Source organism: Nilaparvata lugens, chromosome 6, assembly GCF_014356525.2.
Source record: "Nilaparvata lugens isolate BPH chromosome 6, ASM1435652v1, whole genome shotgun sequence".
In the NCBI taxonomy this organism is placed as follows: domain Eukaryota; kingdom Metazoa; phylum Arthropoda; class Insecta; order Hemiptera; family Delphacidae; genus Nilaparvata; species Nilaparvata lugens.
Genome location: NC_052509.1, coordinates 59,800,798 through 59,816,590, shown reverse-complemented (window position 1 = coordinate 59,816,590; position 15,793 = coordinate 59,800,798). Strand labels below are relative to the sequence as shown.

At 34.6% G+C, this 15,793-nt stretch overlaps 1 protein-coding gene across 1 annotated transcript in view; it reads right to left on the bottom strand.

Annotated features, from left to right (window-relative positions):
• The window catches only part of LOC111049113 (otoferlin), a 314,833-nt gene that overhangs the window by 105,778 nt on the left and 193,262 nt on the right, over positions 1–15,793 (bottom strand). Inside the window, 1 exon segment of the mRNA XM_039431573.1 lies at positions 1,089–1,147. Coding sequence (XP_039287507.1) covers positions 1,089–1,147 — 59 coding nt within the window.

The window sequence follows — 15,793 nt, the reverse complement described above, 5'->3', positions numbered from 1 at the left end:
GGATCAACTTATTTCTCAGATCATTACTTTTTTATAGAGATGGTTTGATTTTTTCGTGAAATAAATGTCACTGAGAGGTTCATGGTGGGAGTAGTATCGTCCTACACAAATTTGGACTTGGTAATGATAGTTATGATATCAATAATAATTATTATTATAAAACAAAAATCTGAATTAAATGCAGTAAATCACTCCGAAGACTTCTACTACTGCAAATATTGACATCAGGGTGAACAGCTAGATGTAAATTCATAACATTGAATTTGGATTCTCGTTTAATTTTTTTTATTCAACGATACATTGCTGTCAAGTCTAGGGACTAATGAGCAACTTTTTTCTGTCCTATAATACTAATAAATACTTCATACAAGAGAATCCTTCATAGGGTCTCCTATTCAAATTCTAATATTATTAGTACACTGCTTATGACTGTACTACACAGTTGGGTTTCACTCATTTGCACTGCTCTGCTTTTCACTGGACACAAGACACTTGAATCAGCACTAGACCAGTTCAAATGGTTTTTTCCTTTTCAGCCTCCTCACCAATCCTTCATTTTCGAGCAGCTGGATTGCTTCTATGTTGTCGTGTTGATGGAGTCGTGCCTCGTGTTTCTCTGCATGCCTCTGGATTTCGCTGCATACCAGGTCGACTTGCAGGTCTCTGTGAAGGTCGCTGTTTCTGACGTACCAAGGAGCATCAGCAATGTTTCTCAACACCTTGTTTTGGAAGCGTTCTATGACGTTGTATTCTCGTTTAATAATAATAAATTATGAAATAATTAACATTTGAACAACTGCAATATATCAGAAATTTACATCTGTAGTTGTAGTTAAGATATTGTTCACAATGTTCCACTTTGTATGTTTTTATGATGAGACGAAATCCACTTATTCCTCGAACCATTACTGCCATAGAGAATATTTCAATTTCCTGGCAAAGAGATGCTTCTGGGCAAATTATTGCTCTAAAACATCATATTTGACTGGTAGACCTGTTGTTCAAAGACGCTTGATGATATAAATCTCCTAAGACAACTAAACTAGCACTTCAGTTTTATTATGCATTTGTAAATATTTACGTCTTACCTGATCTACAATCACAAGTTCCCCTTTGTCCTCTAGGAGTCTTGATGAATGCGACACTCCTGTGGAAGAATACAATTTATTAGTTCCTATTCAATCATCTTTCCAATAAATTATATTTGCTAACATGATAATGTATTATTACAATATGCATCAATAAATCAGCAATTCAATGCAAAGCCTAGATATATATAGAACGCTGCCAATTTGAAGTGAATATCACCTGGGTCTATCAACTATAAACTGTCAGCATTCCTTGTGAATAGAATCAATGCTCTCCATTTAATCTATGCTGACAGTTCGAAGTGAAACATACCTTAGTTCTATGAACTTTAAACTGTCAGTATTCCTCATAAGAAACATCAATGTTCCCCATTTAACCAATGCTGACAGTTTTTAAGTGAATCATACCTTAGTTTCATCAACTTACAACTGTCAGCATTCCTCATATAAGTAACATCAATGCTCCCGATTCAATTAATGCTGCCAGTTTGAAGTGAATCACACATTAGTTCTTTCAACTTACAACTGTCAGTATTCCTCATAAGAAACATCAATGCTCCCAATCTAACCAATACTGACAGCATGAAGTGAAACATATATAAGATCATCAACTTTAAACTGTCAGCATTCTCCGTATATAACATCAATGCTTCCGATTCAACTAATGCTGCCAGTTTGAAGTGAAACATACCTTAGTTCTATCAACTTACAACTGTCAGTATTCCTCATAAGTAACATCAATGCACCCCATCCAACTAACGCTGCCAGTTTGTAGTGAGTCTCACGTCAGATCTATCAGCTTTAAACAGTGTGATATGGAAGCCGAGCTACAAGAAATGCAAATGATGCTAAAGAGGAGTGGTGTCATAAATTTTGCACTCAGTATACACAGTGGTACATTCACCGTATATAACTCTGTATCTCCACAGTTGTAGTTAGGCGTGCGTTGTCAAGGGAACGCTGAGTTGGGTCCGTGGTTTTGCACGTTAAAACTCCAGGGACACCCTATTAATTCGCTGATAGCCAAGTTTTCTATGAATATGTTGATGTCAAGTAGCAGTGTTGATAATACTTTTCACTTCGTATAGAAGTGATACTTTGGTACTTTCCACTTTTTCGAGTCGCTTGGAAGTGAGAAGAGTTATTGAATTTTCGAGGAAGACTTTATTATCGAAGGTGATATAACTTCGTCGTGTTCTACTTGGGTGGGAATAGTTTGATGCGAACTACCGTTTGATAATATGTTTATATTTTGTTAATTTTATAATATCTTATTTTGATATGATCATATGATTGATGTTTACATGAGTTTGTGGATTTTGAGTGAAATTTTCAATATTTTTTTGCAATTGTGAAGGAAGAGTTTTGTTTGTATTCGTATTCGGAAATTGATCAATCTAATAAATTCAAAATTGTAGTAGATACATTTTTTGGACTAAAAATTGTGTACGAATTATCATTTAAGTTACGTAAGTAGCATAACCCTTAGAGTGTGTATTCCAAAATTAAGGTTTGAAGCAGTTTTGGGCAAATGCCTGTTGTTTTTACCTGAATTGTATTTGCATATGAATAAATAAATAAATAAATGATACCATAGAGAAACAATGGCGTAAGTAGATATCCCATGGTATAGGGCTTTTATGTCGCAACTTTTACTGTTATCTCAAGCCGATTACTGTCGATTATTGTCGATTTTTACTGTTTTGACCGGGTTTTGTTTGATGAAATTGTTTTGTTTTTGAGTGTATGAACGGCACAATATGAGAGACTACCAGCGTCATAAAGCTTCACAGGAAAGAACTACGTGGACTATCAGCTTGAGATAACAGTAAAAGTTGCGACATAAACGCCCTATACCATGTGATATCTATTTATGCTATTGTTTCTCTATGATAATACAGACTGATAACAGGCTGTGAACGTTGAATGTTAGCACATCTTTCCAAAAGTAATCGAGAGGCACTTTTGGACATTTGGATTATATGAGCAAGAATGGTATGATGAATTACAGTACCTCTGCTTTCTATATAATCCTGAGATTGTAAGTTTAAATTAGGGAGAGCCAATGTTCTTGAGCGCCACTCGATTTATGAGATAAATGTTTAGTATAGTGAGAACACTAAGCTTAAATGAGCTACTTTTGTACAAATTATAAGAATAATATGATAACTTGTAGTACCCTTTATTATTAAAAAACTTAAAAATATTACAACGACTATTTACGACCATAACGTAGGTCATTTTCAAGTTGAAATGTGGAAAATAGATAAACAAGTTGATTCTATCATAGAGAAACAATAGCGTAACTTATGCTATCGTTTCTCTATGATACTATTTAATATGAACATATTATGCCTTTTTTCATATGATTGATTTAATAGGCATTTGAAGATCTGGGTCATTGACAATATTGTTCCATATTGAATCACATATTCTCAGAAGAATCAATAATATTGAGAACTGGAGAATTCTGACAATATTTCCATTCGATTTCTTATTCAGTTTCCTCATGGAATTTGTCATGAAAACGATTTTTTGCTGTAGGATTCAGCTTTGTAACGATAAATTATCAATAGAACTAATACAGTTTATTACTCGTATAATAGTCGAAAAATTTATTTCTACAATAATAATCATACATGATGAGTTTTAACTGTTGAAATAATGAATAAAAAATAGATACGAAATCTTGAAATCAATTGACTCAAAACCAATATCATCTTCTTCCTTTCCCTTAATAGCAGTAAGGCCTTTTGGAACCTTTGTCACAGAATAGATACAGAATGGAAACTCGGCTCGTACCTTGGCACAAAAATCCGCCATCTTGTTAGAAAGTTCAGCATTATAATAGTATAGATGGGAGGTTCGAATCACTTTACTGATCTGGATCAATCGATCTCGTTCACTGCCGCGAGCCAATCAAAAGACCAGGATTTTAGTTTCTAACAAGATTGCGCAGTCACGTGACGTGCCTCTTCAACTCAAGTATTTGTGACATGTAAAAAGCATTGGTTGGTTAGGCGTTTGATTGATTCTGTATGTATTCTGAGCCTAACCTGAATGTTATCAAATTCACGTTAATATTCACACTTTTTCAAGCAATTTATTTTATTGCATTGAATTTTTTCTCAGATATCTATAGAGATCGTTACCAGAGTGAACTGAGTACTTAAAATGATTACTACATGTATTCCCTTATCTCTGTTGTTACGAACCTCACACAGTCACAGCAATAGTCATACAGCGTTGTTGAATTTTGTTTGTATGGTTGAATATGAACGAGCGGTTTTGTTGAATATTGTTATGTTCCTTTAGAAAAGGAAATATTTTCAAATCTTTTTTTCAAGCTTACGAGACCCATAAAAACACAGAATCCCACCAGAACCCAGCCTAACGACCAGGGATCTTCAAGTGTAGGGTAGTTTCGTCAGTTTTAACTAGCCTGCAAATCATTAGATGCGCTAATATGTAGAGTAGTGAGAATGTAGCGCTAGTTAGCAAGGCGCGGCCAACACACTCAGGAATATTTACGTGGCTCAGACAGTAATTAGAGGCATTTTCAAGGGTAACTCTTGCAGGGCAGGGCTTGCGAGAAGGGCTTGGAGGGAAGAGCCGCAGTCCAGGGCCAATTAGAAGCCCTACTCAAAGCACTTAGGACTTGGCAAGCAGCGTCATCTCACACAGCAAACCTACAACTCACCCACTTTGCATGTGTTTCTTCTTTTTGCATACTGTGAAAATCTAGTCCCGGAATTGTTTATCATCAACTGTATTCTCTGTATTTTTCACGACATAACATTTCTTTTCTAATGTATTTCTTGTTTTTGCATATTGTGATGATCATGTCCCAGAATTGTGTATAATCTGTATTCTCTCTATTTTTCACGACGTAGAACTTCCCCAAAGATTTTTTTGTTTTTGCATACTGTGAAAATCTAGTCCCGGAATTGTGTATCATCAACTGTATTCTCTGTATTTCTCACAACATAAGATTTCTTCTCCAATGTAATTTTTGGTTTTTGCATGATTATAATGATGATCATGTCCCAGAATTGAGAATCATCAACTTTTTTCTCTGTATTTTTCAAGACATAACTTTCCTTTTCCAATGGATTTCTTGCTTTTTGCATATTATAATGATCAAGTCCCAGAATTGTGTCTCATCAACTTATTCTCTGTATTTTTCACGACATAAAATTTATTTTCTCATGTATTTTTTGTCTTCGCATATTGTGATGACCAAGTCCCAGAATTATGAGTATCATCAACTGTTTGCTTTGTATTTTATCACAACATAAAATTTATTTTCTAATGTAGATCTTGTTTTCGTATACTGTGATAATCTAGATTAGTGGAATTTGTTATCACAATACGTGATGCAATCTGATGTGACAGACAATGATGCAATATGGTTTTAGATACATGGGATACATGAGCGTAATTGGACATGAATGAATCACAGATGCGTAAATCATAGATGAATGAATGAATCACAGATGCATGAATCATAGATGAATGACTTTAATCCTTTGGACTGTCACTGTTATCATATTATTGATATCAGTTTAATATTCTTCCATTCCACAATGAATACAACATTTTGATGTAGAACAAATCATTGGAGGTAGAATCTGATATTCTTTGATGACTGATAAGCTCCAGCATAGTTTTGCAGAAATATTCATGAAATATGAAATTCAAATAATTCATCGCTTCAATTGCTGTTGATTCAAATATCGAACGAATTGTTCACAAATCCGGTGAAACCAATTCTTCCCTCATTTTGATGTGGTTACGATATTCTATGGGCGCTCACCTAAATGATAAACTATCACCCAAATCCCATTCATGTATTTATTAAGGTGCGTACAGATATACGCGCCGCGAATATGAGCAATTCACTTTTAATCAGCTGACTATATCTGTATTTTTACAGAAACGGTATAAGATATAGATATAAAAAGCTTGGCATCAGCTGATTAAAAGTGAATTGCTCATGTTCGCGGCGTAAATCGGTACGCACCTTTATACATATCGTATGAAATAGAGCACATCACATCATTTTCTTTACAAAGTAAAGTCACACAGTTAAATTCAGTGCTGTAACTTCATTCATGTAACTTCTATACACGTTGAACTGAGCTTAGAACAAAAAGGATTATTCTAGGACTTTATTTTTTTATTGTAATTTTCATTTTGTATTTTTTTATCATCGATGACGTTATTCGATCCAGAAACTCGTTGATAATGTCAATCCCAGTATTTTCAAAGTCGTATTACTGTTTTTGATGTGTGAATTGCAGTTTCATCAAATTTTATAGGAAACGTTAACGGTGATAATGATGAAGTAGGTTTTCAGATGAAAACCTGTCACTTATATCACAAAAAAACTGTCAAATTTCTTTCCCTTGAAAGGTGTAATAGAAATTCGTACAGACTAAGCACCGAACGATAACTTTCAATATATAACAAGATTAGTATATAGGTAAACTATACCTTCACTCACCAATAAAATAATATTGACTGTATAACAAGAAAACTGAAAAGCGTAACAAGTATTATTGAGAGGTGCTTTTAGGAATTATACGGTGGAACGATTTTTAAAAGCTTCAGTCGGGTGTTTCTGAAGCGAGATCCATTTTTAAACAGCGGAGTTCCCTCCTAGCAGAACATTAATGCTTCAGATTCAACAAATGCTGACGGTTTAGAGTGAATACCACTAGCAACAGGCAGGCTGACGATCAATGGATGATTAATGACGGTGTCCCAGAGAAATATTGCGCGTTCAGAAACTAAACGACTCGATTTAGATACATGGTATCTGGATAAATATATTTTTTTCTAGATGAAAATGTTTTGTTGGCAAGTATTGGGTTGGAAAGGGGGAGCTACAATGATTGAATAGTGTTCCATCTATGCAGATTTTTGTGTAATAGTGAAGAGTTTTCTCGTGAAGAAAAACTTATAGTCCGGTTAAGGAAAGGTTATAGAGGGTAAAGTTGGGAAAAATCCGTGCCGATTATCAGCTTATAGAGCATTGAATTCGCTTCAATTTGATGTATAATTTCACACTTTTCGCATCCCCCCCTACACCTTTTGCAGCAGCTTTAGTGTTGAGTGTGGAATCTCCATTTTTGCAACAATAGACCAATTGACAAAGGAATTTGGAGGGAATGTTTTTAAAAAAATTGTTGACTTTGCAGCTTTGTTAAGACCAGTTAAGAGGAGAAAATATTAAAAGTCCCCATTCCTTACTCATGTGCTAAGAGGATGAGGGTGGTTTAAAAGCTGCATTTTTCAGCTTTTTGCTCCCACACTCATATCTTGAGAACAATGCGTTCAACCGACATAACTAACCATTCAAAAATGAAGCTTGATACATTCTCTACACTATTTGTTCAGTAGAATTTTGTGATACTCCCAACAGTTTCCGAGATATTCGCTCTTAAAGGTGTTTTATTGTTAAAATAACAGGTTTTTTCCAATGTTTTGCTCTTTCAGGGCGTATAACTCTTCAACTATGCATCATGTTCTCAAGATATGAGTGTGAAAGTATACATCAACTTGAAGCAAATTTAATGCTCTATAAGCTCATAATCGGCATGGATTTTTCTCGTCGATTTTTAAAAAGTTATAAGAGCAAGAACAGTTGGTGGTGATCGTCTTTTTTCAAAATATCACACCTTCAATAGCGGATATCTTGGAAACTAGTGGAGATATAAAAAAAATTGTAATATGAATATTGTAGGAAATTAAGTGAACTTCAATTTTTTATATAACAGTCAAGTCCTTAAGATACATAGTTTTTGAGTTTTATGCGAGAAACCAAAAAATGGTACCTTTAAACCATCCCCACCCTCTTAGCACAGTGGGTAGGGGTGGGGACTTTTGATATGCTCACCTCCTTACTTCCCTAAACAGAACTGCAGGGTCAAAAATTGTCTTCCAAACATTTCCCTCTATACCCTTTTCATTGCCTGGACTACTAGCACAGTGAGATTGAATTATAACTTATTATTTATGAAGATGCATTTTCAACGTTGGGATTTTTATTCTATTTTACCCGAAAGCGATATAATACAGTTATGTACAATAAAACTATGTTTGTGTGAACGATGTCGATGAATTTTGTAGAATATTGTGACATTAAACAAGATGTAAATTATTGATGTTTACTCATGAATTGATGAACTGAGTAACATGAAATTTTACATAAACATTCTGAATGTACCTAGCATGGATATAGGCTGAATAATAGCATCAACTCTTGATTCTTCTTGAAATTCGTGATTACATTAGGGTTACATTGGAGTTAGTCATCAAGGGTTATTACATTCTTATAAATGGGTTATAAACTAATCGTATTTGTGAATACTCTTTCAACATCCCTCATAATAATAATAAAAATGTTTCTTATTGAAACAGTTTGAAATAAATGTCACTGTAGTAGTAGGTCTATCAGCTTCAAACTGTGATTATCCGCCTTACAGAAATTAGTAATATTGTAGTAGAAGTTGATCTGGGTAGCTTACAGTAATCAAGAGCTTGAGTGTTCTTCACATTTAGGTCAATTGAATGAAAGCTAGCGATTCCTAGCTCTGAGTGATCTCCTTTCTATAGCTAGAACTAATAATTACTAGTTGCTAGTCAGTAGATTCTTGGTTTTATTAAATCGACCAATTTCAGTGATTTTTTACTTTCCTTGCCCTATTACTATAGGTAAGGAAAGTATTCCCCTCCAAAAAAATTAAGGTACCCTAATTTCTAAATTTCTATACGTTTCAAGGTCCCCTGAGTCCAAAAACTGGTTTTTGGGTATTGGTCTGTATGTGTGTGTGTGTGTGTGTGTGTGTGTGTGTGTGTGTGTGTGTGTGTGTGTGTGTGTGTATGAGTGTATGTGCGTATGTGTACACTATATCTCATCTCCCAGTTAACGGAATGACTTGAAATTTGGAACGTAAGGTCCTTACACTATAAGGATCCGACACGAACAATTTCGATCAAATGCAATCCAAGATGGCGGCTAAAATGGCGAAAATGTTGTCAAAAACAGTGTTTTTCGCGATTTTCTCGAAAACGGCTTCAACGATTTCGATCAAATTCATACCTGAAATAGTCATTGAAAAGCTCTATCAACTGCTACAAGTCCTATATCTGTAAAAATTTCAGGAGCTTCACCCCATCTAAGCAAAGATTGATTTTAGATTCTCATATTATCAGCCTTCATATACAATTTGAACGAAAAATTTCAAGTGGAAAAGATTGAGCATGAAAATCTCTGCAATTAATGTCCAGTAACATTTCCACCTAAAATTGGAAATAAGCTTGAAATCTGAGAAAATGTGATTATTAAATTGCAAACTGTTGGTTCTATTAAATCATTCACTACGAAGAGATAGCAGACCTTGTGTGTTTCCAGCGTTATTGACCTATCACCAGCTGTCTCATATCTTTGAGTAGTAGACTTGAGATGCGCGAGTACACTAGCGTCAGGTGATCAATTTTCATAACGGCAAGGAAAGTTGTGTGAGTGCGCCACACCAGATTTTTATGATATAGAAATCGATGTTTTCTGCCAAGAAAGGTTACTAATAGCATAGCCACCTCTAATACAAGGCCACGGCCTACGATATTGCAACGTTGCAGTGTAGGTCTAGAATCTAATACATGAAAAATATTTAAAAAAATACCAGCTGATCTTTTTCACCATCATGTATTAGATTCTAGGCCTACGCTGCGACGTTGCAATATCGTAGGCCGGGGCCTTGTATTAGAGGTGGCTATGCTAATAGTATTATAAACCTTGTTAGTGTGGATGCGGCGTCTGAGAGTGGAAAAGTAATCAGTAGAGCAGCCATCTTGTTCCAGGGTTATTCAATTCAGATGCTACCCAACCAGCCCACTTATCTCAGTCAGTAGATTGGTAGTTGGATATATATCTCTTTTTGTCTCACAAGACAGCCAATCGCTTTCTTTCCTTCTCCAATCAATTGAGATGCTTTATAGGTTATTCGCCATTACACTCCTAGTCAAAAAACAATCAGAACTTTACTTCAATTATTTAAGGAACCATTACACAGTAATATTATATGATCATAAATATCTGGTCACACATTTTCCAACACGGGCCCAATAGGAGAAAAAATTGTGATTACATTTTTTCAAATAAATATGAGAATGACTTGTAATGGGGCCCTAAGTGATTGATCAAATGAACCAACCCTAAGTGATAGATCAAATAGTTTTTGAATACATGGATCACAGTAAAAAATGATTAAATATTGGAAATTTACAATTATTCATTCTCGATATAGTATATTTCGCACCTGGAGCAGAAAATGATATTTTTCCGGCTCGAAATCGGTTTTCAAGTCCGACGCCGTAGGCCGGGGACTATAAAAGATTTGAGAGCCGGAAAAAACATTTTTGCCCGTGGTGCGAACGATATTTTTTGCCACACTACAGGTTGCGAAGCGAATGCTGAATTAGTTTGATTCGAAATTCGAACTGAAATCATGGCGACTTCAGATGAAGAAAGTGGACACTTGTCCAATCTAGCGGATGACTTATTAACTACAGACTTCCAAGCGGCTGGAAAGAGTACACTTTCCGGCCTAGGCCGGAAAAGAAACCTGTTTCTTATGTCAGACGAGAGTCGTCTGCAAACAAGGTCTTTAGGATCTACGTAGGCACTGGAAAACAGCTGCTTTCTGTGCAGTGTGGCGAAAAGTAGATATGTTCAATAAAGGGTCTTCTCTGAATACAGTTCAATATCTGAAGAAAACAGTATTGTCCCATAATGATATTTCTTCCACTGAACCCAGAGAGCAACATAATATTGAAGTCATTAACCTTAGTTTGGCTATTGGAAGGCAACAGGACTTTACTGAATGTAGGTGAAATTTTTTAATCAAACGTTATGTTTTTGCGATCCTTTCTGTGATTTCCACGCAGAATGAGACTATCATCCAATAATTCCGAAGTCATTGATCAATATGATGTTACTTGATCCAGAATTTGTATCCATATCCATATCGTACTCATGTTCTTTCTTACCCAATCTACGACTACTACAACAGTGACATAATTATTTCAAATTGTCATAATTTCTTCTATAATCTGCATCAATGCTTCCTAATCAATCAATAACGGTTAGTTGTGAATATCACTGTAGCAAACCGTTCAAACCATCCCTATCAGTCAAGGCTGTGCAAAGGCTAAAAATAAACTTTCTACTCGTGATATTTTTCCAAGTTTTTCGATTGTCATCTACGTAGGGACTGGAAAACAGCTGCTTTCTGTGCAGTGTGGCGAAAAGTAGATATGTTCAATAATGGGTCTTCTCTGAATACAGTTCAATATCTGCAGAAAACAGTATTGTCCCATAATGATATTTCTTCCACTGAACCAAGAGAGCAACATAATATTATATAACATATAATCAAGCTATCAAAATGAAAAAGTTTTCTCAGAAAAACATTTTTTTTCCGATCATTACTTTTGAGATATGAGTGCCTAAAGTTTAAAGTTTTGGGACAGAACATCTCAAATTCGGTAAGAGATAAATCCATGAGATTTAGAGGATGGATTCTTCATGGTATTGTTGATCTAGTGAAACAAAAACTTTCTGAAAATATCAATTTTTGGAAAAGTTATTCAATTTACCAAAAATAACTCAACTAAAAGTTATTTTTTGTAAATTGAATAACTATCTTGGAAATTGATATTTTCAGAAAATTTTTGTTTTACTAGATCAACAAATACCATGTAGAATCTATCCTCTGAACCTCGTGGATTTATCTCTTACCGAATTTGAAATGTTCTGTCCCAAAAATTTAAATTTTAGGCGCTCATATCTCAAAAAGTAACGATCGGAAAAAATAATTTTTTGAGAAAACTTTCTCATTTTGACAGCTTGATGATATACAAATCGAAAAACTTGAGAAAATATCACGAGTAGGAAGTTTATTTTCAGCCTTTGCACAATACTATCACTGTAGCAAACAACCGCTCATTCTCTTGAATTCACAACCCTCACAAACATACTCTCCATAGCTTCTACTACTCTTTTCACCGTTTCTCAGCCTAAATGAAAGAGTCAACAAATTGAAAATGCAATTTACGAGGCATGCATATTCATACATGGTGGTGTTAACAGCATTCAGGGCGGATTAACAGGCACTAATACCCTTTCTAAGTGAGATGGTGTGATATTGGTGTCTGCCTTCATAATCCAAAGTGTCTTATAGTCTCAACTGTCAGCATTGGTTAAATGGGAAGCATTGATGCTATTTATGAGGAATACTGACAATTCTAAGTGAATCTGACTATAATAGTGCCTGCACCCTTCCATTAGTACGAATCCGGCTATTAAATTGTGAGCGGAGTCAGTTCTCGCTGCCTCCTATATCTGAATATCGGCAGACATTGAAGACTCTTATCTCGCCAACAGCTGCTTCCTTAATCACTTCTCCACTCACTTACTCATCCCAAGTGAAATTTATGCCACCTTGTTATCTGAGTCCATTGGATAATCACTCTTATCTTAGGAGATTTCTAGTCACTTGGATGTGGGAGATAGTACTACCAGAGACAAGAATAATATAGATTACTTATCCTTCATCTATGGTACTACTTGTGATTTAGCGTTGATGGGAGATATCCTTATATCAATTCTAGGTATGAATCATGATATACTTGGATATGGTAGGATTATACTTGGAGGATTTGCAGCAAGGATTGATTGATTGAGTACTTTATCTATGTAGATTACAATATATACTGGCTTATACACTTATATACAATAGCTTACAATACAGCAAAATTATGGATGAATTTACAAAATATAAATTAAGAAAATAATTATTGAGCTGTATATAATATGAAGAAAAAAAACAATTTGTAATAACTATAGATAAAATAGATAATATTGTTATGTATCTACATAAATTGGCGGGGCTTTGGACATATCAATGTCCATTCTTTGGAAAGAATATTCGAAGTATTCTTCTCACTAACTCTCTACCAAATAGAGGGAGAGAGAGAGAGAGAGTTACAGTACAGTATTTTCTATTTATTTATGTACTTGTATTTATGTTGATTGAGTAAGGCTTAAAGCAAGAAGATTCAAATCCAGATTGCTTTATTCATGTGTTCAACAATACAAAATTCAACTTACGTTCCAGCGTTAAAAAAACCAGTATCAGTAGAATAACATGGTGAATCGTATATAACTAAAGAGTTCTACAATAATATTGAGCAAGAAAAATGATGAAATATGCGAAAGTGAAGGTACTACTGTAATGTTTTCACATGAAACTGTGAAGTATGGACCTTGAGAAGTCCATTCTCAGAGAGGGTATCGAGGATACCCTCCCCTTCAGCACTTAACCGTAGATTAGAAGAGAGAGAGTTGAAACAGTATGTTCTTTTCATTTCTGTACTCATTTATACGATTACAGTATTATGAATGATTGCAACAGGAGAGAGTTAGAACAGTATTATGTATTAATTTTTGTATTTATTCATTTATACGATTAAAGTATCATGAATGATTGGGGAAGTGTCTAAAGGAGAAGATTTTCTTCTTCATTGAGGATTTTTCTTGAAGATGAGTAATGATCGTGCAAAAGAAAGAGTAGTTTGGAATTACTTCATCAATTATCCAATGAAAAAAGTATTAGCATTGATCACGGTAGCTTAAATACATTATAAAATACATTAGATAGTCCAAAACTCCCACTATTTGAATCAGCTAACTCTTCTCGTAGATGGGCATGAACAAAAAACAATAATGATATTTTTGAAATTATCAGTCATCATTATTGTAAGAGATAGATTGATTGATTGAATGATTGAGTTCTTTATTTATGTAGATTACAATATATACTGGCTTATTCACTTATATACAATAGCTTACAATACAGCAAAATTATAGATGGATTTACATAATATAGACTAAGAAAATAATTACTGAACTGTATATGATATGAAAAAAGCAATTTGGAATAACTATAGATAATATTGTTATGCATCTACATAAATTGGCGGAGCTTTGGACATATCAATGTCCATTCTTTGGAAAGAATATTAAAAATATCCTTCCCAGTAACTCTCTACCAGAGAGAGAGAAAGAGTGAGAGAGATTTGGAGTCTTAGGAGTCTCGACTCTTCTTATAAATTGCAGATCATAGTTAATATGAGTCTTTTTTAAATCATGGAATCAGGCATCAAATTTTATGAGCTTCATAATTTTTCAAAAATTTATCCGACATAGGTCTAATTCTCATGAATTCAAAGGTCAATCAGTTGGGACTCCAGACTGTAAATAAGTTTTGATCCCCCATAATATATTATTCATCTGCATGTGATGATACGCAATTCATCCAATGCTTCAAAATACCTCAATCCAGACCACCACATTAATTTATAATTCGATATTTATATGCGATAATTCTGTGTGAATCATTACATCATGACCAAATGTAACAATAGATTTCCCATGTTGGGTTGACTTATTCATTAATTTTATTTCCAACGCTTAAACAGATTTTCAACTCAAGTACAATAATGTGAGAGAATAGAAAATTATAGAGTTCATAAACCCTAAGCATCTCATCAAAAGCATATCTTTATTTAATAAAGATCAAAAACATATCTTTATTTAATAAAGATATGCTTTTCATGAGATGCTTAGGGTTTATGAACTCTCAGAGTGATCAGTCGTTCTGAGTTATTTGGTTCGCGTTCCTTCTATTGAAAAAATAGCGGCGAGCGAATACAAGCGTTCTAGTTAGATTTTTCAATTTTATGAGATTATTGAGTATAGGGCTACAGGCAATTCACTGTTTCCTATTCAAATTTCTACTATTTCGAGAGAAAAACAATATCTTAGTGATTCACCAATTCAGGTTTCTGTACCATTAGCGAGGAACTTCGTAATTCCATGAGCTCACCTGCTATTAGAAAAGTATTGAATATAACAGATAGGCCTAGTGGCAAAGTTATAAGCCTCTGACCTAGAGGCCAACCAAGTGGTCAGTTTTAACAGAGAACATCTCACCCACCACATTGCTTCTGATATCACGGTATCAGCCTCTCCGGCTTGGCAGTCTTTACAAACTTTGCCACGTACAATACTTCTTTATAATGCGATAAAAGTATTGTCCCCTTGGGTTTCAGTGGAAGTTAGAGAGAAACATTGGAACAATAGTCGTTATCTCAACTTGATAATACCTTCCATGACCTCAAAAACCACCGATTCCTTATTATTCTAAACATGTTATATATTGTCTGGAATATTGTTAACTGTAAGATTCAGTTCAAGTATTTCCATGTTTCAAATAAGCTAAATTTTTTGTAGGCTTGAATTTAAATTGAATTTGAATTTCTAGCTTGATTTTCGGAAAGATATAGGTGAGTGGTTGTTCTCGCTTTCAATCTTACTGAAAAGATAAGCGCCGTGCACTTGGTTCTCCCGTTGGAAGGGAGGCAGCTTGAGACCATTTCAGCTATCAGCTCAACTTATAACATCTGACAATGTATCTCTGCATATAGCCTACACAAATTTCGGGACTTGTGCGGTGTTGGGGAAAGATGGAGTTTTGCGAATTGTCCAATGAAAGACATTAAAATCAAACCAATGTTAATAAGAAGCTGACTTTAGAACGTGGATCTCACTAAAGGTAATTTTGGACTTCCCAACC